The 26882-nt window shown below is 42.9% G+C and overlaps 2 protein-coding genes across 3 annotated transcripts in view; one reads left to right on the forward strand and one right to left on the reverse strand.

Annotated features, from left to right (window-relative positions):
• Positions 1–10360, reverse strand: part of SLC37A3 (solute carrier family 37 member 3) — a 117010-nt gene extending 106650 nt beyond the window's left edge. The window contains exon 1 of the mRNA XM_058297469.2: positions 10178–10360. The gene's annotated coding sequence lies outside the window, so the exon portion shown is untranslated. The remainder of the gene's footprint in view (positions 1–10177) is intronic.
• Positions 339–26882, forward strand: RAB19 (RAB19, member RAS oncogene family). 2 transcript variants are annotated; one of them, XM_004452434.5, is made up of 4 exons: positions 339–491; positions 2784–3007; positions 5646–5829; positions 24214–26882. In XM_004452434.5, exons 2-4 carry the CDS (start codon positions 2807–2809, stop codon positions 24480–24482), a joined length of 654 nt encoding a protein of 217 aa, XP_004452491.1. In that variant the 5' UTR covers positions 339–491; positions 2784–2806; the 3' UTR covers positions 24483–26882. The 2 variants fall into 2 exon arrangements, with proteins under 2 accessions (XP_004452491.1, XP_023442857.1); XM_023587089.3 differs by having other exon boundaries at positions 376–463.

Genomic DNA, 26882 nt, shown 5'->3' on the forward strand with positions numbered 1-26882 from the left:
GAAAATGGCCACAATTCTTCCTCTCCCTGCACCCACACTTCATGTAATGAGACTTCATGTCCTTTCAACCACTACTCGGGCCAAACAGGAGCCACAGGGAAAATTTAGTTGGAAAGATGCATAAGCAGGGTGAACAGGACCAGCAGTGGCAGTTTAACAGATAGTGGTTGAGTTAACCACCTACTCTTTTTGCTTTTGGCTTGTTGCTAGGCTCGTGGCTGGTGGGAAAGCTGACTTGGTGTGTGTTGGCCAGCACCTAACCTAGAGCTTTGTGCCCTGTGGCAGCCCTTGCCTCAGGGGAGGTGGGAGGGATTGCAGTTTCCTTTCACTTTCTCAAGCTGCTGAACCTGACACCTGGCACAGAACTCCAGTTCCCACCGCGCAGCGAGTGAGGCAGGAGGAAAAGGGGCACCGAGAGCTGTAAAGGGAAACAAAGAGAAAAAGCAACTACCTGCTAGTGGAGGTGAGACAGCAAGACTGCTAAGCAACAGGTGAGCCAGGAAAACAGAAATTGGGATGGAGGGGCTTGGGATGGGTGGCCATTGTCTGTTTGTTATAGCAGGGTACATAGGGCGAGTTAAAGACAGCTTTTTATGGAAACCCTAAAGACTTACTGGTGGGGGGTGTCGGGCAGAGAAGTAGATGTAAAGTTTCAGCTCGAATTTATACCAGGATACCGGAAGTAGAATGGCTTTCTTTAGATGAAAAGCCAGATGTCGGGGAGACTAGTTTGTCATTTGTTAAATTTTCTTTTTAACTTTTTATTTTTAAATATTTCTAGGACAAACTTACAGGACAATTACAAAAATAATACAAACCCCATACAGAGATCCCCAATATCCCCCTACCCCATCCCACCCCTACCATGATTGTCTCTTGTCTGCTGGATAATTTAGCCATAAATGATTTTAGAGGGGTCCAAGAAAGATGTGAGATCCTTTTTCATCTGTTTAAAACCCTGGGTTTTTACTTACAGATTGGATATTTATGTGCAATTTAATTTGTGTGACGATATAAGATTTGTCCTTTTCTATGAGTTTAGAGAAAAGCAAAGATTTCAACAGGGGGAAATGAAGTAGGGTGTTATAAAGCATGAGCCATTTGTAGCACATCATATTTAATAATCAGATGGAATAAGATTTCACTTATTATGATGATAATGAGGAGACTTAGAACAACATTGCATAAAGAATAATTGAAGGGCCTAGGAAGACTTCCCTGCTGCTTCAAAGAACTAAAGAGCTATAATGTAAAAGAGAAATTTGACTTGTTTTAGGGCAGTGCATGGTACTAGGGTCAACAGAGGGAAACCCCAGGTGGAGAGATTTCAAACCTGTAAGAGTTAGAGCTACCAGATGTAAACAGAATTTTTCAGGAGATAATGAGCTCTTCCTGATCAAAGACATTTAAGCATAGATAGATATTTAAGCATAGATAGATATTAAGCATCCTACCAAAGATGGGAATAAAGTTTCAGGAGACTGTGTTGATCAATGATTCCCAGATCTACCTGGTCATCAGAATCTCCTGGGGAATATGGTTTTTTTAAAAAACATATTTCATGGGTCTGTGATAGGCTCCAGGAATGTATACTTCTAGTGATCTTCCCAGGTAATTCTAATAATCAGTTAGTTTGGGAACCACTGTCATTAGAAACCTTTAATTTTTTTTTCCAGCCTAAGAATGTAGTAAAGCATTTCCATAAGCATTTTAACCAGTTTTAATTTTGAACACTTTCAAAATCCTAATTCCTGTAAAAAAAAAATTAGGTGCCAGCCAGAATAAAAAGGCCATATTATTCTTCCCTAAACTATTTTCTTGGTCAAATCTTGTTGGTCCATGTTCCTGGTTGCCTGGACGTTCAGTCTTCTGGTATTTGGGAGTCTTCCTCCCCAAATGAAACATAAATAGGAAAACAGATTGGCACGTCCTCTAACTGCCTTAATGCAAAGTAAAATACAACTGCAGGGCAATTCCTCTGACACTCCCTTGCCCTCTGGACACTGGCAGAGTATGGAACATCTAGTCTTAATCACTTAGGGGTTCAGTCAGTGCTGTAATCTGACAGTGTTGACCCAGTACTAGGCCCAGCAGAGAAAAAAAGTAGAACCCCTTAATTTTGAGGGCATCCCAAAAGTAATGTAAATCCACCTAGGGCAGGTGTAGGCTTGTGAGGGGCAATTCCCACTTATATGACCAGTAATTAGAGTCTTCTTCCTATGAGGATGTTAGCACTACGAACGTAGTGAGCTCACTGTGTCTTTTTTTTTTTTAAAGATTTATTTATTTATTTCTCTCCCCTCCCCCACCACCCCAGTTGTCTGTTCTCCATGTCTATTTGCTGCATCTTCTTCTTTGTCCGCTTCTGTTGTTGTCAGTGGCACAGGAATCTGTGTTTCTTTTTGTTGCGTCATCTTGTTGCGTCAGCTCTCCATGTGTGTGGTGCCACTCCTGGGCAGGCTGCACTTTCTTTCGGACTGGGCAGCTCTCCTTACGAGGCGCACTCCTTGTGCGTGGGGCTCCCCTACGTGGGGACACCCCTGCGTGGCACGGCACTCCTTGCGCGCATCAGCACTGTGCATGGGCCAGCTCCACATGTGTCAAGAAGGCCTGGGGTTTGAACCGCGGACCTCCCGTGTGGTAGGTAGACGCCCTAACCACTGGGCCAAGTCCGCTTCCCCTCACTGTGTCTTGTTCCCTATTGATCCCCAGTGCCTGAAAGAGTGTCTGGTACCTGGTAGGTGCTCCCTAAAGAGATGCTGAATTCCTTCTTTTCTTCCTAGGTCTATTCTAGTTGGCAAGAGCCATGCAGTTCTCCAGCTCAGCCTGGGCAACAGATGAACACTTTGACTATTTGTTCAAGATTATCCTCATTGGGGATTCCAATGTGGGGAAGACATGTGTGGTGCAGCATTTCAAATACGGCGTCTACACAGTGACACGGCAGAACACAATTGGAGTGGACTTCGCTGTGCGCTCCCTTGAGATCAATGGCAAGAAAGTGAAGGTTAGAGGGAGAACTGAGGTTGGCTCTGCCTTGTTAGCCAGAGTTCCTAATACCAAAATGCATGCTTGAGGGATAAAAGATTTAAATGTTTTACCAGAAAAAAACATGGAGAATTTTTTTTTATCATAGTGGAATGGGAAAAAAAGCCTTTCTACCTAAGAGGCAAATCCAGAAGCCATAAATGAAAATACTGTTAAATCTAACTATATAAAGGTCAAGGTTTCTACACTGTCAAAAAATACCAAAAAAATGAATGATAAACTAAAAAGAAATATTTGCAAACATAGGACTGACAGAGCCAATTTCTTTAGTGTGAAAAGAGCTCTGATAAATATCTAAGAGAAAGACTAACAACCAAATACAGAAAGTGGGCAATTCACAGATTAGACAAAAACTGCTATTTCACAAATATTATAAGAGCTAGATCATAAACTTAAGTGAGAATGTAAAGAAGCCCATCTTCACTCATAACTAAAGAAGTGCAAATTCAAGTAGTAGTGAGATACTATCTTTTACCTATTTGATTAGAAAAGATCAAAAACTGTTGGTGAAAATGTAATAAATGGACCTTATTTAGATCTGGACTTTAAGAATAAAACACAAAAACTGTAAAAAAAATTTTTTTGGAAGACAACCAGGAAATTTTTATTTTGATCTGGGAATTAGATCAAAAAGTTATTAAAATTGATATTAGGTATAATAATGGCATTGTGGTTATATAAGGAAATATACATTTTATAGAAATGAATATTGATATAAAAATGAAATGACATGGGAAGCGGACGAGGCTCAACCAATAGAGCGTCTGCCTACCATATGGAGGGTCCAGAGTTCGATCCTCAGGACCTTCTGACCCATGTGGTGAGCTGGCCCATGCGCAGTGCTGCCGCACGCAAGGAGTGCCGTGCCACGTGGGGTGCCCCTGTATAGGGGTGCCCCAAGCACAAGGAGTACACTCCATAAGGAGAGCCGCCCCACATGAAAAAAGCACAGCCCACCCAAGAGTGGCACCATACACACGGAGAGCTGACGCAACAACAAAAAAAGAGATGCAATTTCCCAGTGTGGCCGGATAATGCAAGCAGATGCAGAAGAACACACAGCAAATGGACACAGAGAGCAGACAACAGGGGGAAGGGGAGAGAAATAAATAAATCTTAAAAAAAAAAAAATGCAATGACATGACATCTTGGATTTGCTTTAAAATAACACTGCAAAGAAATCACCAGAGTGGTAAATTCATGATAAATATTGAATCTGTATTCAGGTTCATTGTATGAATCTGTATGAGGGTTCATTCGTCTAATCATTCTGGTTTTGTGTTTGAAGACTGTCTTTAAAAAAATTAATTTTAGGAAGTGGACTTGGCCCAATGGATAGGGCATGCACCTACCACATGGGAGGTCCGCGGTTCAAACCCTGGGTCTCCTTGACCCGTGTGGAGCTGGCCCATGTGCAGTGCTGATGTGCGCAAGGAGTGCCGTGCCATGCAGGGGTTTCCCCCACGTAGGGGAGCCCCACGCGCAAGGAGCGTGCCCCGTAAGGAGAGCCACCCAACGCAAAAAAAGTGCAGCCTGCCCAAGAATGGTGCCATACACACGGAGAGGTGACACAACAAGATGATGCAACAAAAAAAACATAGATTCCCGGTGCCACTGATAAGGATAGAAGTGGTCACAGAAGAGTGCACAGCAAATGGACACAGAGAACATACAACTGGGGGGGGGGGAAGGAGATAAATCAATAAAAATAAATCTTTAAAAATAAATAAATAAATAAATTTGGGGGAGCAGATGTGATGCAAGCTGTTGAGCACCTGCTTCCCACATGGGAGGTCCTGGGTTTGGTTCCTGGTGCCTCCTAAAAACAAACAAACAACAAACAAGCAAGGAAAAAAAAGAAAAAAACAAACCTCAGGGGAGCCTATGTGGCTCAATGGTTGAGCACCGGATTCCCACATATGAGGTCCCAGGTTCAATCCCCAGCCCCAGTACCTCAAAAAAAATTTTTTTAAATTTTTAAATAGTGAAAGTATGAGGAAACAGGTACTTTCATGCACAGTTTGGAGGGCATATAAATTGGTGCCACTGCTTTGGTTCTTAATTTAGCAGTTATTATTATGAGACACTCCCAAACATGAACAGTCTCAGTGGTCATTTAGAAACAAAACAGCTGATTGTGGCAAAATGTTAAAATTTGATGGATCTGGGGATCTATGTGGAGGATATGTTGGAATTACTTCAAAATAAAAAGTTAAAAACAAAATAATAAAACTGCTCAGCTAATCTTCTTGCCTTTGCTAATACTGATATCAATCGGCATAGTAAAAAGGTGAACCCTAAAATCTGGAAAAAGGCTGCCCGAAGTGAGCAGTCGAAAGAACACAACACCTGTAGACAAAACTGGTCCTCCCCTCTAACTAAAGCTTGCCTTAAGCAGTGGTTCCCAAACAGGAAAGCACATCCAATTACCCAGGAACCAGATGAAAAAATAGATTCCTGGCCCTGAGTCCAGACCTACTGAACCTGAAGATCTAGAAGTGAGACCCAAGAAACTGTATTTTTAAGGTGACTTGGTGTTGGAAGTTCCCATCAAGTGGGAACTCCCAATACAGATTCTCTTTCCCATCCTTTTCCAGATGCAGGTGTGGGACACCGCTGGCCAGGAGCGCTTCCAAACCATCACCAAAAGCTACTACCGCAGTGCCCATGCTGCCATCATCGCCTACGACCTCACCCGGATGTCCACGTTGGAGTCTGTGCCTCACTGGATTCACGAGTTAGAAAAATATGGAGCAGCTAACTTGGTCATTATGCTGATAGGTACGGCATTTTCAAAGCATTTAATGTTCTTTACAAGATCACTTGCTGGCACTCAGCCTTTGATGTTTTTGATGGCACAGCAACATAAAATCATAAAAGTATGAGCAATGGAGAGGACCTCAGAAAGCATCTTGCCCAGTAATCCCCATCACATTCACTTGAGAATGAGAATAGGGGTAGGTGAACTTGTTAAAAATGTAGAATCCAAGATGGCCCTACAGTTTCTTATTCATGCCATCTGGGGTGGGCCCAGGTATCTGAAGCAGCACCCCAGGTGACTGTGGCATACATGGTTTGTGTAGATCCCACAGGAGATATTGCTGTAGCCTGATGTCAAGGGAGTCAGGTGGCTCCAAATCCCCAAGGGAGCCATTCAGCTAAATGTGACTGACTGCCTTTGAAGGACTACTATACACCTTTTAAGATCTTAAGCAAGCCTTACCAAACCAACATCAAAATTACAGGAACTTCAGCTTACATGAAGTAAACTTCACCTTGAAATGTAAGCAATCTTTTAATAGTACATTCAGAAGAGTGTAGTTTTTCTGTCATTTCTCCATAGTTTTAGCAAGCAGAGTTAACTTTTCCTCCTGTTAGTGAGCAAAGTGTGTGTTTGGGGTGTGGAGGTCTCTGCCTGATGCGCTCAAATGACCAATTTCTGAGACAACAGGGTCTCGGAGATTTTATTGCTAAGCACAAAGCAGGAGATCAAATGGCCATTGGCCTAAAATCTGTCTCCCTAAACTGAAGTAATTCAGATAGTTTTATAGTATTTAAAGACAGGCAGGTATATGCTAATGAGTACAGTGGCTTGAGATGATGAAATTAGAGATGATGTAATTATTGAGCATGGCAGATTGATTGCATGCCTAGACACAGAACGTATGTAAGAAAATGGCTGTCTTGATATGAGGATGGGTGTGATTTTTAGTATTATACTGAGGTATAGGTCACTTATAGATTAAGGTTTAAGCTATTTTGGCTAGATCAAGCGCTGTCTAGTAAGATAGAGAAGGAATGGAGGTGGGTTAGTTCTGGGCTGACTCAAGTTTCTTCATTAATAAAGATTAGGGCACTGTCTAGTGATCATAAGACTCCAAAGTTATAAAACAGGAGGGTGTACAAGCAGGGCCAGTCATGAGTTTTTTACAATCGCACAATTAAGGTTATATAGTTTTACCATCATTATCAAAGATCAGGGCATCTGGGTTCTAGTTCAGTGAATTTCAATAATTTCAGGTATTTACTTCTGGCATTCTACAATATATTAGAAGGTAAAAAAGCATCTATATGTAGTGATTCCATAATCATAATTATTGGTTTATTCTTAACTCTTGGTTACACTCCCTTCCAAGTGCATTACGGTTTACCAGTTGGCAGCTTCATTTTGGCAAGTCAGTTTAGGCCTTTGATACTTAAAGTGTGGTCCATGGACCAGCAGCATCAACATCACTTTGGAGTTTGTTAAAATTGCAAGATCTCGAGCCCCATTGCAGACCTACTGAATCAGAATCTTCATTCTTCCTGGCTCCTGGAGTGATTCATATATTGATCAAAGTCTGAAAAGCACTAGTCTAGCCAGCCAGCTACCAAGTGAAAAGAGCTAAACATACCACATTTAATGGCTTTATTATTGATACATTGGTAGCTATATCGCAGGTCACTGGCAAGTTATCCTCTGGGCCTTAGTTTTCTTTTCTATAAGACGGGACTAATACGTAATGGAATTGTAAAGATTTAATGAAATAATGTATACCAAGTGGTTAGCAGCACCTGGCACATATTAAGTACTCAACAAAGAAGAGGATTTGTTTCTAGAGGGTTCCTTTGTTTAAAGGAACGAATGCATCCATATTGCCTCAAATAATAGAAGGTTATAGCAAGGGTACAAGTCCATGGGACTTGGGAAAAGCCAAGCAAAACCCAGCAGAAGCAGGAACCCCAGGAGAGCCAAGCCACTGGAAAAGCAAGAACCTGAGGAACCTTGCCTCAGGCTTTGACCAAGGACCACACTCTAGCCTTCCCTGCTTGTCCCACTGGAAACCAGCCTCCTTGCCCTCTGCTTAGTATCTATATTCTCTACCTGAGAGCTGCTTCTTACATACAGGATAACTTGGGCCTGTCACACTCTCTCACACCTGGACTCTACCTTATGGATCCTCTCAAAGTGTCATGCCATGCCTGCTCCTGCTACTAAACTCCCTCCTTCAAGTATCTATGAGCTTACTTTCCTCAGGAAGAGAATTTGTCCATTTCTTCTTTTCACGGCAAAGCATGGCCCAGGCTGCTGCCCAGCCTGAGAATGGGCTCGCCTGGTGTAAGGTGCCACCTGGGACCAACTGGCTGGGATCCAAGGGAGTGAGACAGTCAAGTCACAGGCTGTGCATGGGCTGTTTCCCTTAGAAGAAGGCATTGGTGTTTGCATGCTATTGACACATCTAGCACATCTATTATTGTTATTATGACGCCAGGATGGATTTGTTATTTTTCTCTCTTTGCTGTTTTGACTCTTATTCTAGCCCCTGCCTTATTCACAGATTTGAGAATGTTGCTTTGTAACTCATTCTACTTCTTTTTTTTTTTTTAAAGATTTATATATTTATTTATTCCTCTCCCCTTCTCCCCACCCCGGTTGTCTGTTCTCCATGTCTATTTGCTGCGTGTTCTTCTTTGTCCGCTTCTGTTGTTGTCAGCGGCACAGGAATCTGTATTTCTTTTTGGTGTGTCATCTTGCTGCATCAGCTCTCCGTGTGAGCGGTGCCACTCCTGGGCAGGCTGCACTTTCTTTGGCGCTGGGCGGCTCTCCTTACGGGGCACACTCCTTGTGCGTGGGGCTCCCCTACACGGGGGACACCCCTGCGTGGCAGGGCAGTCCTTGTGCGCATCAGCACTGCGCGTGGGCCAGCTCCACACGGGTCAAGGAGGCCCGGGGTTTGAACCACGGACCTCCCATGTGGTAGACAGACGCCCTATCCACTCTTAGGGGAAGCGGATGTGTCTCAAGTGATAGAGCTTCCACATACCATATGAGAGGACCTGGGTTTGATCCCTGGGGCCTCCTCGTGAAAAAGAAGAAGAGAAACTGTGCCCATGCATCAAGCCAATGCCTATGCGAGTGCCCACGTGGTGAGCCAGTGCCCCACTCAAGTGAGTCACACAGCAAAATGATGACGCATCAAAAGAGAGACAAGGGGAGAGTCAAGGTTAAGCGCAGCAGAAACCAGGAACTGAGGTGGCACAATTAACAGGGAACCTCTCTCCCTATCAGAGGTCTCCAGGATTGAATCCAGGTGAATCCTAGAGGAGAGAAAGGAGAGAAAATGAGAAGAGAAGACAACACAGACAGCCAAAATAGCAGGGCAGGAGGAGGGGAAGAGTGGAAAATAAATAAATCTTTTTTTTTTTTAAGTCATTCTGGAGAGCAGATGTGGCTCAAGCAGCTGATCACCTGCTTCCCACTTGGGAGGTCCCAGGTTCAGTTCCTCATATCTCCCAAAAACAAACAAACAAAAAACAAACAAATGAAAAAAACCAACTTAGGGGAGCCACTGTGGTTCAGTGGTTGAGTGCCATCTTCCCACTTACAAGGTCCCAGGTTCAATCCCTGCCCCCCCCAAATAAAAAGCCATTCTAAGAGCCTAGATGGGGCTCACCCCTTCTTGCTACATCACACCCAAAACCCGAGACTCCACAGTCTGCTGCCCCCCAAATTTAGTAACCCTTTCTTTCAGAGGTTCTGTGTCTTTCCCACAGGACAGAAACCAGAAAAGCAAGTTGATGCAGGGAGCGTCCACATGGAGGATGACTTGTCTCTTTTGGGAAGGGGTGAAAGGACACCTCTCTTTAACTTTCTGCCAAAAATGTCCCCTTGGGAACCAGAAATTTTTGTATTAAAAACTGACCACGGGGAAACGGATTTGGCCCAATGGATAGGGCATCCGCCTACCACATGGGAAGTCCAAGGTTGAAATCCAGGGCCTCCTGATCTGTGTGGTGAGCTGGCCCATGCGCAGTGCTGATGCACGCAAGGAGTGATGTGCCATGCAGGGGTGTACCCCCCATAGGGGAGCCCCACACGCAAGAAGTGAGCCCCATAATGAGAGCCGCCCAGTGCAAAAAAAAGTGCATCCTGCCCAGGAATGGCGCCGCACACATGGAGAGCTGACACAGCAAGATGACGCAACAAAAAGAAACGCAGATTCCCATGCCGCTGACAAGAATACAAGTGGACACAGAAGAATACACAGTGAATGGACACAGAAAGCAGATTACTGTGGGGGGGGAGCGGGGAAGGGGAGAGAAATAAAATAAATTAAATCTTAAAAAAAACAACAACAAAAAAACTGACCATGAAAGGAGCCTGTATTTCTTTTCAACCTCCACTTCTGCAAAGCTGGGAACAGGAAGCTCACCAAGGTTTCCAAAACTCTTTGCAGCAGCTGCGTGTGTTGAAGAGGGCCTACTCTCAGCAGTGTGAGAGGGGCTGGTGCACTCTGCTGCAGTGAGCCCATCTGTGGCTCCAGGATAGGTGCTAGGAAGATAATAATAACAGGGCATTTTTATTAAATACAAGGTTCCAAGCACTCTTCTAAGGACTCAGTCCTCACAACAATCCTAAGAAGTAGATAACTCTAACTATCGGCATTTCCCAAATCAGGAACACAAGGTATCTAGAGATGAAGTAACTGGCCAAGGGCATTTGGTTACTGATAAGAGAGGCAAGATTTGACCGGGTCGGTTTGGATTCCAGACCCCACTGAGTTTGACTCCCCTCCAACTCTTCTCCAGTAGTTCATTATGCCCTGTCACCCAAAGTACCCTGAGGCTCTGATTTAAGCCATGCCTTTGTCTACTACTGCCTGGACTTTGGAGTCAAGCAGATTTGGGTTCACATCTCCCTTTTTCTTCCTGTCTGAACTTGCACTAGTCTAACCCTCTCTAAATTTCCACTTTCTCATCTATAAAGCTGTAATGCTTCAAAGTGTTGTGTTGAAAGGATTGAATAACATATATGAAGCGTTTAGCACACAGCTGAGAACTCAATAAATGGAAGCTGTTATTATTTCTTGGTAGAGCAAAGATGAGAGAACTCTGCTATGGTGTACAGGGGTCTCAGAGGCCCAGTGGGTGAGAGCTGAGCAGACAGGGAGAGATTTCCCACCACCTCTGTGAGTGAAAGGAAATCCCATCCATAGTAGCACCCAGAGAAGGGTAGAATCAGTTTGAAAAGCATCTCACTAGGGGGAATGAAGTAGTTCTCATTGCACTTATGTTTCCCCAGGAAGGCGGACTGGATTCCTTTTCCACTAAACCTACTTGCTTCCTAGAAAACTCTGGAAGGTGTTCTTCCTCTGGGCGGCCTCTAAGCCTGCAGTGGGTAGCTGCGCTGTTGTGGGGTCCCCCTCCTCTCTGGGCTGCCTTTGGAAGACTCACCCTTTCTCAACCCACAGCCTTCCTTGCTGGCTTTCCCCTCCCTATCTCCTCCACCACCACACCCATCTCCGCACCCACTCTTAACTACCAGTTATTCTGGGGACACAGATGGGGCAGAGAAGGGTAACAAATGCCAAGAAGTGGGAGGATTTCTATGAATCTCACAAAGTTTTCTTGGTATTTACACTCTAGTCTGCCTTTTACCACAACCCCACTTTTTTCTTTAAGATTTATTAATTTATTTCCCCCCATCCCCACTGTTTGCACTCTTCTGTCTGCTCTCTGTGTCTGTTCATTGTGTGCTCTCTGTGTCTACTCCTTGCTTATTTTTTTTATAGGCACCAGAAATTGAACCCAGGACCTCCCATGTGGGAGAGAGGCGCCCAATTGTTTGAGCCACCTCCACTCCCTGCTTGTGTCTCACATTGTGTTTCCTCATTGTGTCAGCTTGCTGCACCAGCTCATCACATCAGCTTGCTGTTCTTGCTCATCTTCTTTAGGAAGCATAGGGAACTGAACCTGGGATCTCCCATGTAGTAGGCAGGCTCCCAACTGCTTGAGCCACATCTACTCCTCCCCCACTTCTTTTTTTTTTTAAAGATTTATTTATTCTTATTTATTTGTTCCCCACCCCTCCCATTGTTTGCACTTGCTGTCTGCTTATCTTCTTTTTAGGAGTCAGTGGGTACTGAACCCTGGGCCTCCCATGTGTGAGTGAGGTGCCTAATTGCTTGAGCCCCCTCCACTCCCTGTTTGTTGTGTCTCTCATTGTGTTTCCTCACTGTGTCTCTTGGTTGTGTTGCCTCACTGTGTCATCTTGCTGTATCAGCTTGCCACACCTGCCTGTCGCACCAGCTCGCTGTCTTGCTCCTCTTCTCCAGGAGGCACTGGGAACCAAACCCAGGACCTCCCATGTGGTAGGTGGGAGCCAGCTGCTTAAGCCACATCTACTCCCCCCCACCCCAACTTCTTAAATAGTTCTAGAAATGTCCTCAAAGATGGATCTGGACACATCCCCGGTCTATCACTTCATGATACATCCAATTCTGAGGACTAACAGAACAGGTCTTCCTTTTTTCTCTCAGTGGCCCCTAGCCTTGATCCAGAAAATGAAATTGTTATTCCCTCATGGAGGCATCCCTGTCCCTTTCACTATAATTCCCTCTTCTATTTCTACATTTCTTCATACGAATGTCTCTTTCTCTCTCCAAAGTATATTCCCAGCCCCTTGCAGCCACTTTATCACCAAACAAATGACTCCAGTCTTCAAAGAGATCACTGTATATTGACTTGTTCTGTTCCTCCACCCATTCACCAGAAGCTGGGATCCTGTGCAGTGTCCCTCTATTTAGAATGCCCTTGAGCTAAGGTGCAAACCAACTGCTGAGGTTCACAGATATTGGGCGGCCTCACCCTGCTCTCCTCCCCTGGCCTCATGGCTTAACACTCCCAGGCTTGCAGCTCAGGAACTGGCCACACTCCTTTCCATGTTTCCCAAAGCACCTTGCTCATTGTTCTGGCTTCCAGAAGCTTGTTCATGTTGTTCCCGTGGGTAAAACAGTCCTTGTAATCCTTCACCTACTCCCAACAACCTCAGCCCCCTTTACATGGCTAAGTCCTGCTTAGGTTTCAGGCTGCTCTTTTAATGTCACTTCCTTCAGTGACATTGCTGATTCCTCCTAAACTGGACTAGCACCCAGCTTGTGCTCCCATTGCATCCTGTATTTCCTTGATCACTATCATTTGTATTGTAACTGCACATTTCTTACCTCACAAATTATCAATGTTGTGAGAGCAGAGATGTGTCTCTCTCTGTTTTGCTACTATATCCCCAATACCTATCCATGGCACAAAACAGGGGCGCAGTGAATATTTCTGAATGAATGTCAAGAGTAACAGCTTTGGGAGAACAGTAGCCTAGGTAACTGAAAGAATGTGATTGAATGCTGTGCTAAATTAGGAGGAATAAGTGGAGCATAGCTCCCTTTTGCTTAATGGAAGTTGCTGGCATTTAAGAGAATGTAGCACTCTTCAATAAAGTAATCTTCATGAAAAAAGGTGGAGAGAGATTTAATCCAGCAGGAAACATAAATGGATTAAAGAAGCCAGGACTGTCTCCTTGGCCATTGTGGATAAATTTTACATTCTTCTTAGGGACTCAGTTTATGATCTGTTCCTATGTGGAGAGCTGTGCATAATAGAGAGGTTTTCCTGAGTTTGTTAATATATCAGCAGGCCACCTGTATCACCTGTGTTTCAGTCCAACTCGTTTGTTAGTACTTCCCTTTCTACCAGAATCCCTTTGACTTTCCAGAACTGTCTCTACATTTCCACTCCTCCAGCATGGGAACCTTTGCCCATCCAGGCAGACTGGCATGTCCTCTGCAGACAACTGGCACATCCTTGCCCTCCCAGCATTTGCTTAGCCTCATAACACAAAGTGTCCTCCATTTCTTTCCCACTAGGGCAAATTCCACCTTTCTTTCAAAGCCTTGCCCAAGGGCTACATCTTTTTTTTTTTAATTTTTATTTATTTTTTTGTCTTTATTTTTTTAATGTTACAAGGGCTACATCTTAAACAGAGAGAGTCCAAACCCTCTTGCTTAGGACCTAGACATCTTAGTTTGCCTGGGCTGAGACAGTCCTGGCTTATGCCTGTTGACCTAGGGTAATTATTAATCGCACCCCTTTCACTTTCAAAAGTGTCCCAGCTTAAAATTGTTAATTTTATGTTACGTGAATTTCACCTCAATAAATCATTTTATGGTGTTCCAGATCGGATGATAAATCATGTGGTCACTCAAACTAGTCTGGAGGTGACTCTGCCTCTGAATTTTTTTGTTTAAGATTTATTTATTTCTCCCCACTCTCTCATTGTTTGCGTTTGCTGTGTGCTGATCTTTTTTTAGAAGGCACTGGGAACTGAACCCAGGACCTCCACTGTGGGAGGGAGGCGCCTGATCATTGAGCCACCTCCACCCCCGTTTTGTTGTGTCTCTCATTGTTTTCCTCCTTGTGTCTCTTGTTGCATCATCTTCTTGTGTCAGCTCGCCACGCCTGCCTGTCGTGTCAGCTCATTGTCTTGCTTGTCTTCTTTAGGAGGCACTGGGAACCAAACCCAGGACCTCCCGTGTGGTAGGTGGGAGCTCAATTGCTTGAGTCACATCCGGCTTCCCATCTGAATTTTGAATGTAATCATTTTGCTGAACAAGAAAGACTGGGACTTGTGGGATACAACTTTTTCACTATCCATTTAAATTTGCTCAAGGGAAGAGTAAGTTCTTTCCCTGTCCCAGACGAATACCAAGGAGTCCTGAGACTTCTGTCTTCTTAGGTGACATAAACCATTCTTCCAAATAGATCTATTAAGTCCCGTAATATGTATCAGTAAAATTGATTTGTTTTTAGAAATCCCATAACAACACTTCAGTCCTCATTCAAAGGTTAGAGTTCTCCTCCTCCCTAGCTAGGGCCTGGGAAAGAGTGTTGGCTGGCTTCTCATCTTTTTCTCATGCCCATTTTCTCCCCTCCCTAACTTCTCTCTCTGACCCTCTGGAGATGCCCTTGTATTACAGTTAGCCCAGGGCTTGCTTGACCAAACAACTGGGCACAATTACCTGGATGAGTTGACACAATAGCCTAACCATCACAGGCAGGAAACACTCATCCATCCTCTGTCCCAACAAACTCTGGGAGTGAGGCCAATCCCAATGCAGCAGCCACCTCCAGGGGGAAGAGCTGGCCATTCGTCTCTCATCTGTGAGCTTTTCCAGCTAGACATTAAACACCATTCACTACACCCCCAACTGCAGAGCACATACATCAAGCTCTCAGAGAGGTCAGGTCCTGTCAGCAGGCTTTAGGTGAGAGCCAGGAAACCACCATTCCTCTGCCTTAGAAGGGGGAAAAAAGTCACAGCCCATCTATAGGTCTCTCCAAAGAAAACCATTCGTAACTCTTTTATATGCTCCATCAGGGTAAGGGTAAGGTGTTCAGAAGCCAACTTTTTTTTTTTTAAGGAGGTACTACGGATTGACCCAGGACCTTGTACATGGGAAGCAGGCACTCAACCACTGAGCTACATTGGCTCCCCAAAGCCAACTTCTTTATGAAAGTCATACTGGGCGTGCCATCTCAACTTACTTGGACATCTGATATTTGTCACCTTGGAATCTCAGCCAAACCTTCTACTTGAATTTCTCTTATGTTTACAGGCCCAGAGTCCTTCAACAGAATCCCTTAGGGCCAAGTATTTCAGAGTTTAGAGTTTGTCAGATTTTAGAAAGGTGCATTCTGAAATACTCCAAGCAAGATCGGGGACAATATCCCAAGATAAAATGCATTAATATTTTGGCAGTGTATGAATAGTAATACAAAGCAGGATAAATAAAAACTTCATAACCAGATTAGGTCAAATTTCACTGTCAAATGAATTACCAAAAAAAAAAGTGTTTTCACATTGTTCAGAACTGGGAAATGGACCTGTACTACCAAGAACTTGTCCTATTCATCTGGTCCTTAGCATATCTTATTCCTTGGCCTGTCTTGGATTGTTAAATTCTTTATAGCTATTTAATGTCTCTTGCCTCCCTAACCAGGTGAAGAACCCCTTCCTTTTGGGCAAGGCTTTTCATCTCTGTCCCTTCTGTGGTACCTGACAGGTACACTTAGCAAGCACAAGTCCCACCCATGGGGCCTGGCTCATCCTGCAGTGTGCATCCACCTGCTGCTGGGCAGCTGGACAGGGTACAGTCAGTCCTGGGAATCTGGTGTGCTGGAAGGGACAGGTCATAAAGTCAGAACCAGTGCACCCCAGCCCAGAATCCAGGATCAGAGCCAGCCGTGCAGCTGGGCAGTTTAGATTCCTGCCTCAGGGCATTCCTATTCCCACAACATTACTTCCACAACATCCCTTCCTTCACCAAGGGGCCCTCACACTTTTCTTCTAGGAGCAGAGTTCTGAGACTTTGTCCCAAGCTTAAACCTCATAGTTCTTTTACAGTTCTCTTGAAGGCATCTGTATTTGTTTCCTGTGGCCACAACTTACCATAAACTGGGTGGCGTCAGACAGCAGGCATTTATTTTCTCACAGTTCCGGAGACCAGAAGTCTGAAATCAGTATCACTGGACTGAAAACAAGATGTGGCAAGGCTGCCTTCCCTCTGGGGCCTGTGGAGGAGAATCTGGCCCCTGCCTCTTGCAGCTTATGATGGCTGTTGGCATTCCTTGGCTTGTGGCTACATTGCTCCAACCTCTACCTCTTTCTTCACATCCCCTTCTCCTCGGTGTGTAGTCAAGTCTCCTTCTGCTTCCCTCTATGAGGATACATAGGATTGCATTTGGGGACCATCTGGATAATACAGACTAATCTCCCCATCTCAGGATCATTGCCTTAATCTCACCTACAAAGACCCTATTTTCATATAAGGTAACAGGCTTCAGGGATTAGGACTTGAAATCTTTTGTAGACCATTTTTCAACCTCCTCCACAGTACCAGGATATGGTCATGTCAACGGAAAATGTTTCTGGATTTAATCTGATTGGGGAATAATTATGACCTAAATCTAGCTTTATCACTGAGCAGGTTGGTAACTGTGGGAAAGGGTTCTTTAACTCTTTTTTTATTAGGACGTAATAACAAATATAAAGAGAAGTACACAAGACCTTGACTTATCACAAAAGGAACACCTGTGTAACCACCACACAGGTCAAGAAAGAGATTATTGCCACACACCCTAACCAAATTCCCCTTCACACCCCTGTTAAATTATTCTTTTCCTCCTCCAAAGATAAGCATGGTGTGATTTGTACAGTAATCATTTCCTTGCTTTTCTTTATCATTTTACCACCTACACACAAATCCCTAAATACTGTATTTTCATTTTGCTGTTATTTTTGAACTTTATATAAATGGAATCATACAGAATGTCTTGTCTAAACTTTTCTTTGACATTATGAGTTTCATCCATGTTGCTTCACGTGGCTGTAATTTATTCTTTTGTATAATTTGCAGAATATTCCCTTATAGGAACACGCTAAAAGTTCTCTCTCCATTCTGTTGTCAATGAACATTTGAGTTGTTTCCAGTTTGAGGCAATTAAGCAGACTGCTGCTATGAACATCTTGTGCACACATTTCTGTTAAGCATCAGAACTGCATGGTCATGCATATCTCCAAATCTAGTAGAGAATCTCAAACCATTTGCCAAAATTGTTCTGCTTTATACTCCCATCAGGAGTGTATGAGAGTTCCAGTTGTTCTACATCCTTACCCAAACTTGGGTTTTATGACTTCTTTTCATGTTAGCCATCTTGATAAATGTGTCAGGATATCTCTAGTGTTTTAATTTGCATTTCCTTATTAATTAATGAGCTTGAGTACCTTTCATGTGTTTGTCAGCTAGTTGGACATTCTCTTTTGTGAGGTGTTCTTCAAATCTCATGCCCATTTTTCTATTTGTCTTTTTCTTATTGATTCCTAGGCATATCTTATATATTCTAGAAATGAGTCTGTGTCAGTTCAAGCCCTCCAGGAAGCAGATGCCAGCACAAGATTAGACAGGCATACAAGAGATCGATTGGCAGAAGTGACTGTGAGGGCTAAAGGCAAGAAGCAACAGTTAGCAGGGAGAGCCTTCAGCCTTGATGCATGTGTGACTCCTGTAAAGAGAAGGGGGAAGGAGGAGGGTTGGGTGGGAAGAGCCTCAGGCTGCAGTGCAGTTCCAAGAAAGTTTCCTTCAGTCGACAGGGTGTCCTTGAGCTAAAGTGGCCTGACAGACTAAGCCAACATCCTACAGGAATGGGCCTGCATTAGGGTTCCCACTGTGCTCAGTCACTGGTTGGGAGCAGCCTGGGGAAAGCATGGTCTCTGCATTAGCATGATGGTGTCCCAGTTGGGCTCTCTGTCATCTACCTCCCTGCAGTAGGTTCTCTTCAAGGAGGTCTGAACCCTTTTCACTTATATGTGTTGAAGAAAACTGTCTTCCACCAGGGATTACCTTTCCACTCTCTCATTAGCAGATTTTGAGAATAGATATCTTGATTTTAATATAAATCAATTCATCAATGTTTTCCTTAACGCTTTGTCAGTTCTACTTAGAAAATCTTTGCCCAAATGAAGTCATCAAATATTCTTACATTATTCTAGAAGCTTTATTGTTGTGGTGGTTGTTGTTATATCTTTAACATTTAGATTTAAAATTCACCTGGGGGAAGCGGACTTGGCCCAATGGATAGGGCATCCAAATACTACATGGGAGGTCCGCGGTTCAAACCCCGGGCCTCCTTGACCTGTGTGGAGCTGGCCCATGCGCAGTGCTGATGTACACAAGGAGTGCTGTGCCACGCAGGGGTGTCCTCCACATAGGGGAGCCCCACAAGCAAGGAGTGCACCCTGTAAGGAGAGCCGCCCAGGGCGAAAGAAAGAGCAGCCTGCCCAAGAATGGCGCTATACACACGGAGAGCTGACACAACAAGATGACACAACAAAAAGAAAAGAAACACAGATTCCCAGTGCCGCTGATAAGGATCGAAGTGGTCACAGAAGAACACACAGCAAACGGACACAGAGGGCAGACAACTGGGGGGAGGAGAGGGAAAAGGGAGAGAAATAAATAAATAAATAAATAAATATATCTTTAAAATTCACCTGGCATTGATTTTGGTGTATGGTTAGAGGTAGGTGCAAAAAAATTTTTTTTTCATAGAAAGATCCAATTAATTGTCCCAGTACCATTCACTAAAAAAGGTTCTGCACTGTTCCATGGTGCCATCTTTGTTGTAAACTGTACATATATTCATGGGTTTTTCCTGAGCTTTTTATTCTATTCCATTGATCTACTTCATATACTCTCTTGGAGGCAAAGAAAAAAAAAACCACACCAACTTAGATATTACAATGGTTTGTGGCTCTCCAAAGGGTCAGATATACATTATATCTATGGTATTCAGATTTCATAGGATCTGTACACAAATGTTCATAGTAGCTCTACAAGTAACAACTAGCAACAAATATCATCCTTCTTGGGTGAATGGTTACACAAACTATGGTACATCTATACCATGGAATACTACTTTGTAATAAAAAGGAACAACTATTGTATTTGCAACAACTTGGATGACTCTTATGGGAATTATGCCAGGTTTAAAAAAAAAAGTCTATTACAAAAGGTTACAATATGATTCCAATTGTATAACATTCTGGAAATAATAAAATTAGAGAATGGAAAACGAAGTACTTGCCATCTGTGAGGGTTTGGGTAGACAGAGCCTACATCCACCCACACTCACACACAAATGAGTGAATATATAACTAGTTAAATCTGCTTAAACTCTATAGATTGTATCAATGTCAATTTCCTGGTTGTGATTTTGTACCACAGTTATGCAAGATGTTATGGTTGGGGAAAAATATATACAGGACTTCCCTATTTTTATTTTGCAACTTCCTCTGAAACTCTAATTGACCCAAACAAAGTTTTCAAAAATGTCATGGAAGGAATGATTAGCATCTTCCATGCTTTTTTTAAAAAAGATTTTATTTATTTATCACACACACACATTGTTTGCAGTCATTGTCTGCTCTCTATGTCTATTTGCTGTGTCTCTCTGTGTCTGCTTGTCTTCTCTTTAGGAGGCACCAGCAACCAGACTCTGGACCTCCCATAGGGAAAAGAAGAGCTCAATCACCTGAGCCACCTCAGCACCCTGGTTTGTTTTGTCTCTTATTATCTTCCCTCTTTGTGTCTCTTTTGTTGCATCATCTTATTGTTTCAGCTCAGTGTGCCTGCCCACACGTCAGCTCGCCTTCTCTAGGAGGCACCGGGAACTGAACCCGGAACCTTCCATGTGGTTGGGAGCCCAGTTGCTTGAGCCACATCTGCTTCCCTCCTTCCATACTCTTTAATCCCACAATGATTAAAAAAGCTCCTTGTGGGGATAGTAATGAAAAACAAGCTGAGAAACATTGGTCTCTTTGTCTATCCAGAAATGCAAGCCTGTCTTAATTACTGAAGCTTTGCAATAAATCTTGATGTCTGGTAGAGTAAGTCCTATAAGTAATTTACCTTTAGATTCCTACCTCAGAGAAGTCAGTCAAATGCTTTGATTAATATAGGAATTGAAGTGGAGTAGATAAAGAGATGGGGTGCCTTTCCTTCTACAATCATAGGCCATACTTTTAAAACCCTTCATTGAACATTCTAGAGTAACTGGAAATGTTCTCTATCTTGGTTACAGGGGCAAATGCATTTGTCAAAACTCATTGAACTGTACACTTAAAACCTATGCATTTTATTGTATCAGGACTGAGCCCTTTATTATATAAATCCAATAAACCCTGATCACAATCATCTCAGCGAGGTGACACTTCATAGTTTGGGAAAAGAAAAATGACAAGAAGAATCAGATTTGAAGGAAGAAGAGAGAAGACTGAGAGAGACACTCTGGCACAGTCTATATCATGTCAGATTTGGAAGGGAGGAGTGAAAACCCCTTCAAAGACTACAGCAGCTCCACTTGTCCAAGTCAATGAAACACAAACCTCTGGACTGTAACTTGCAGTTCCTAAAGATCTTACAGAAGAGTAAATTAAGACAGAGGTTTCAAATATCTAGGAACAAATTTAGCCAAGGTTATAAAGTACTTGTGCATAGCAAACTATATATCATTGCTGAAAAAAATTAAAGAAAACCTAAATAAATGGGAAGATATCCCACCCTCATGGATTGGAAGACTTAATATTGTTCAGATGTTAATAATATCCAAAGCAATTTACAGATTCAATGCATTCCAACCAATAAAAATTCCAACAGACTTTTTTTTGCAGAAATGGAAAAGATAATCCTCAAATTCATAAGGAAAGGCAAGGGACCTCAAACAGCCAAAACCATCTTGAAAAAAAAAATTGGACTCATATTGTCCAAATTCAAATCTTATTACAAAGGTACAATAATCAAAACAGTGTTGGTACTGGCACAAGGAAAAGCATATAGTCCAATGGAAAAAAACTGAGACTTCAGAAATAAACCTACATATCTAAGGCCAAATGATTTTTTTTTTAATGAGACACCAGGGATTAAACCCAGGACCTCATACATGGAAAGCAGGTGCTCAATCAATGAGCTACACCTGCTTCCCAGCCAAATGATTTTTGACAAGTCCACACAATGGAGAAAAAATAGTGTGTTCAATAAACAGTGCTAGGAAAATCATTTATCTACGTGTACAGGAATGAAAATGGACACCAACCTCACTCCTTGTACAAAAATTAACCCCAAATGGATCAGCAGCCAAAATATAAAAGCTAAAACTAAAAAATTCTTAGAATAAAAGATAGGGAAATATCTCCAGGACTTGTATTAGGAATGAATTCTTAGACTACACAAAAAGCACGAGCAACAAATGAAAAAAACAGATAAACTGAACTTCAACAAATTTAAAAATTCTGTGCATCAAAGGACATTATCAAGAAAGTGCAAAGACAACCTACAGAATAGGAGAAAATATTTAGAAACCATATCTGATAGGGGTTAATATTCTGATTGTGTAAAGAACTCCTACAACCCAAAAACAAAAAGACAAACAACACATTAAATGGGCAAAGGACTTTAATAGACATTTACCCAAAGAAGATATTCAAACGGGCAATAAGCATGTGAAAAGATGCCCAACCCCATCAGCCATTAGGAAAATGCAAATCAAAACCACAATGAGGGAAGTGGACATTACTGAACTTATAGAGTGCCTGTCTACCATATGGAGGGTCCAGGGTTCGATCCCCAGGGCTTCCAGATTTGTGTGGTAAGCTGGCCCATGCACAATGCTGCCGTGCACAAGGGGTGCCGTGCCACACAGGGGTGCCCCCATGTAGGGGTGCCCCATGCACAAGGAGTGTGCCCCGCAAGGAGAGTTGCCCTGTGTGAAAAAGCGCAGCCTGCCCAGGAGTGGCACCGCACACAGAGAGCTGACGCAGCAAGATGACACCACAAAAAAGAGATGCATTTTCCCAGTAGCCGCCGGATAATGCAAAGCAGATGCAGAAGAACACACAGTGAGTGGACACAGAGAGCAGACAATGGAGAAGGGGAGAGAAATACATAAAATAAATCTTAAAAACAAAACACCACAATGAGATACCACTTCACACACACTAGAATGGCTATTATTTAAAAAACCCAAAACAAAACAGAATATAAGTGTTGGTGAAAATGCAGAGAAATAAGAACTTCCATGTACTGCTGGTGGGAATTGAAAATAGTGCACTCACACTGTGCAAAAACAGTTTTGCACTTCCTCAGAAAATAAATTATAGAATTACCATATGACCCAGGAGTCCCATTGCTAGGTATATACCCAAAAGAACTGAAAGCAGGGACTTGGACAAATATTTATACCTGAGTGTTTATAGCTACTTCATTCACAATAGCCCAAAAGGTGGAAACAATACAAGTGTCCATCTACAGATGAATGGATAAACAAAATGTGTGTGGTATTTCCATACAAAGAAATGTTATCCAGCTATAAAAAGGAATGAATTTCTGATACATGCAACAACATGGATGAACCTTGAAGACATCATGTTGAGAGAAAAAAGTCAGGGAAGCGGATTTGGCTCACCTGATAGAACTTCTGGCTACCATATGGGAGGTCCAGGGTTCAAACTCGGGGCCTTCTGACCTGTGTGGTGAGCTGGCCCACACACAGTGCTGATATGCACAAGGAGTGCCATGCCATGTAGGGGTATCCCCCGTGTAGGGGAGCCCCACGCACAAGGAGTGTGCCCCTGCAAGGAGAGTCACCCTGTGTGAAAAAAGCGAAGCCTGCCCAGGAGTGGCGCCACACACACAGAGAGCTGATGCAGCAAGATGACGCAACAAAAAGAGACACAGATTCCAGGTGCCACTGACAAGAATGCAAGCAGACAAAGAACACACAGCGAATGGACACAGAGAGCAGTCAACAGCGGGGCAGGGGTGGGGGGGCGGGGAAGGGGAGGGAAATAAATAAAAAATAAATCTTAAAAAAAAGAGAGAGAAAAAAGTCAGACACAAAAAGGATAGCTATTGTATGATTTCACTTATATGAAATAACCAGAATATGCATTTTCATAGAGACAAAGTAGCATAGGGGTTACCAGTGGCAGGAGGGAAAGGGAAGGTAATGAATAATGGGTGGAAGGGCTCTGTTTGGGGAGGTGGAAGAGTTATGATAAAGAATGGTGGAAAGGGTAGCACAACACTGTGAATGTGATTAATGCTACTGAATTTCATACTTGGGAGTGCTTGAAATGGAAAATTTTGTGTTGTTTATGTATTACTACAACTAAAAAAGAGATACTAAAGATATGATGACAATTACTTGTAATATATGATCCTGGACTGGATTTAATAACAGAGGAGAAAATGCCCAACAAGATGTTATTGAGACAACTGAAAAATTGGAATACAGAATGCATGCTTCATATCAGTGTTAAATTTCTTGATCTTGATAATTACACTTAATGTGGGAACATAAGTGAACATCCTTGTCCTTAGGAGACAGACATGAAAATATTAAGTGGTAATTGACTATGATGTATGCAACCTAATCTCCCATGTTTAGAAAATTATAGGTAGATCATAGCTAGCTAGTCAATAGATAGATATAACAAATGTGGAAAAATGTTGAAAGCCAGTAAATCCATTTATCTGAGTAGGAGTATATTGGAGTTCTCTTTTATTTTTGTATTATTTTTGCAATAACTTTAAATTTATTTCAAAATAAATTTTTTTTTTTAAATAGTGGCTTTCATTTCCATTCATCAGTGATTTATTTCAGTAAACTTGCCCTAGTTACTATTTGTGAATGAAATCATGTAGGCATCTTGCTGAACTAAAGTGTTCTTTTTGAAGCTCATTTTAAGAAACCAAATTAATTTACTCAACGGAGTATTTGCTTATTCTTCACTTCCAGGAAACAAATCCGACTTGTGGGAAAAACGGCAAGTTCTGTTTGAGGATGCCTGCACAATGGCTGAGAAATACAGGCTCCTCGCTGTTGCAGAGACATCTGCAAAGGAGTCCAAGAACATAGACGAAGTCTTCGTGCTCTTGGCCAAGGAGCTGATTGCCCGCAATAGCTTGCAGCTGTATGACGAGAGTGTCCTGAACAACGCCCCCCTGGATGCCAGTCCAGTTCTTATGACCCAGGGCCCAAGAGAAAAGACCCATTGCACTTGTTGACTATGTTCATGGGGTCACTTGTGCCCACCAAAAAGGCCACTTCTGAGACCAAAGGTAGCCACATACACAAGTGTCTGCTGAGTTAGCATTTCAGACCCAAGCACAGACTTGCTCCTAGTCCTTAATTCTTCTGGCTTGCATGGGTAGCATTTTTTTTTTTATGGGTAGCATATTGCCTCTGATTCAAACCTGAGGTTGTAGCCACTGACTCTGAGGAAAGGAGATGTCACTGTTTTCCTTGATTTTGCCTAGTGAAACCAGGACTTCAGGCATGTGGATGGAGGTGAGAGGGGGTATGATGACCAAGTTTGCTCTTTTTCACCTTTCCCCTCTCTGTCTCCCAACCCTTCAAGTTTTCTATTAAGTTTTGTTTCTTACTTGAAGAGGGCTGAGAAGTCAAAAAGAGGACTATCAAGAGAAGGAAGAGGATATTTGGAAATTCCAGAGCAGTTTAAAACAGCTCAGGAATAGAAGGGTGGGGGGAAAGCCTGCAGTGATACACCAGAATGCTATTCACCTTGAAATGCACCTTAAGTCATGCTGCAGGTAGGTCTTTAGATTTGAAGAGCAAAACTTTTTGACAGAAACGCTGCCTTGCCAAATAGGAAACTTTTTATAGATAGAGTTGGGTTTTGTTTTATCCTACTTGGGCTGCCTTGGCTACCCACCTAGGATGTGGGGGATGCGTACACTTTCTTTCTAAAACACCAAATTATCTGCTGGATCAGAAAGCATTTCTAAATTCAAATTAAATCAGCTCACAGACAAATATCAAACTGATATTGCTCCATCTCTGTTATGTTGCCACAGACAAGCAAGTACTTTATGGGAGCAGAGCAATCTCTGCTTTCAGCACTAATAAATTAAGGGGAAGCAGGGAAGCTGTGATCAGGCCAAGGGCCAGGTACTCTTCTCCCACACTCACCATGGGAGGACCCAAGGCTTAAATGTTCTTCTCTACCCCAGGAAGAGATCAGTCATTACTCCTTCAGGCCAATGCCAGTCTGAAGGGCTACCTTTCCCTGATGCATTTGTAATTTAATGGGAATGAAAAACAGAAACCTAAAGAAATACTTCTCAAATTTTGGGACTTCAGCCAGGAAGGAATTCAGCCCTTTGTGAGAGAAAGGCAACTGGGGAACCCCTGAAATCCCCCACTGGGATGGTATCCTCCTTCCCAGTGAGGGATGTCCACAGGTATCCTTCAGACTCGGTTTAAAGAAGGATGTTAAGGGAGGATGGGAGATGGTGCTGCTTCGTGCGGGGAGGGGCTGGGGTGGACTACCTTTGTCTTCTTTAGCCGAGACCATGGGATGAAAGAACTCTATGGACACTAACAACCTAAGCAGATCTACTCAACAAGCAGCGATTCCATCTGATTCATCCTTTTTGCCAGAGTTTCTGCCCTTTCCCAACAGGACCCCTGGTCAAAGGGAAAGTTCTTTGAGAGCAGTTGCCAAGCCTTATCAGGAGTATGCATTAAAGTTGTGTGAGTTTTCCCAGCCTCATCCCTTGGTGCTTCCTCACGCAACCATACGCTCTCCAAATAGGACAACTTCTAATAAAAAGACCCATTTCCTACATCCATCACAATACAGAAGTGACTTATGTCCAGGCACATATGCTTAGCAGTTTGTGCATATGCCCAGCCTCTCCCATACATTCAGTAAACACATAAGCAGTAGACAGCTCCTGGTGGCTTCATTATAACATATTGGTCAGACCTAGCCCTTTGGGAAATGGTGATGGTGATGGCATGAGAGAAGGCAAGGGGTGTGAACATACAACATAAATCCTGGTTTTGGGTCACAGCTCTGCCTCTGACCAAAAGAGTGCTCTTTGGTAGCTTGGCACTCTTTGAACTCAGTTTTCCTGTGTATAAACTGCAGTTGCTTAATTAGATCCTTATGAGGAGAAAGTAAAAGAATGGTTCTGAAAAAGCTTTGAAAGTATAAAAGCAAGAAGAATTAAAAATGAAATCATCATCGTGTTTATTAATCATAGATCATAGTGATATGAGCTATGGGTGGGGGCTGTCCATCTCGTCTCTTCATGAATTACCTGGGCTGTGTGTGTCAAACAATAAACTGCAGCCCTGCCCTTCATAACCATGCCAACCACTCCAGTCCCAGAAAGCCAATTTAGTGCCATAGGCTCTATAGACTTTGAATATTCAGGAAGGATGCAAACTAAATATATTAATTCAAGTCTACCTGGAATATAAGAAATATATGCTTAACTCAAGCTTATCTAGCACTCAAACAAAGCACCTTTTAACTTTTCACTCCTACATCCTCTGTATAAAAGGAATCCAAAAATCTTATTTGGGGATCGGGTTTTTGAACAGAAAAGATTCCCCAGCCCGGCCGGTTATAAATAAATTTTTCCTTCCTAAAATTA

This window comes from Dasypus novemcinctus, chromosome 5, assembly GCF_030445035.2.
Source record: "Dasypus novemcinctus isolate mDasNov1 chromosome 5, mDasNov1.1.hap2, whole genome shotgun sequence".
NCBI lineage: Eukaryota > Metazoa > Chordata > Mammalia > Cingulata > Dasypodidae > Dasypus > Dasypus novemcinctus.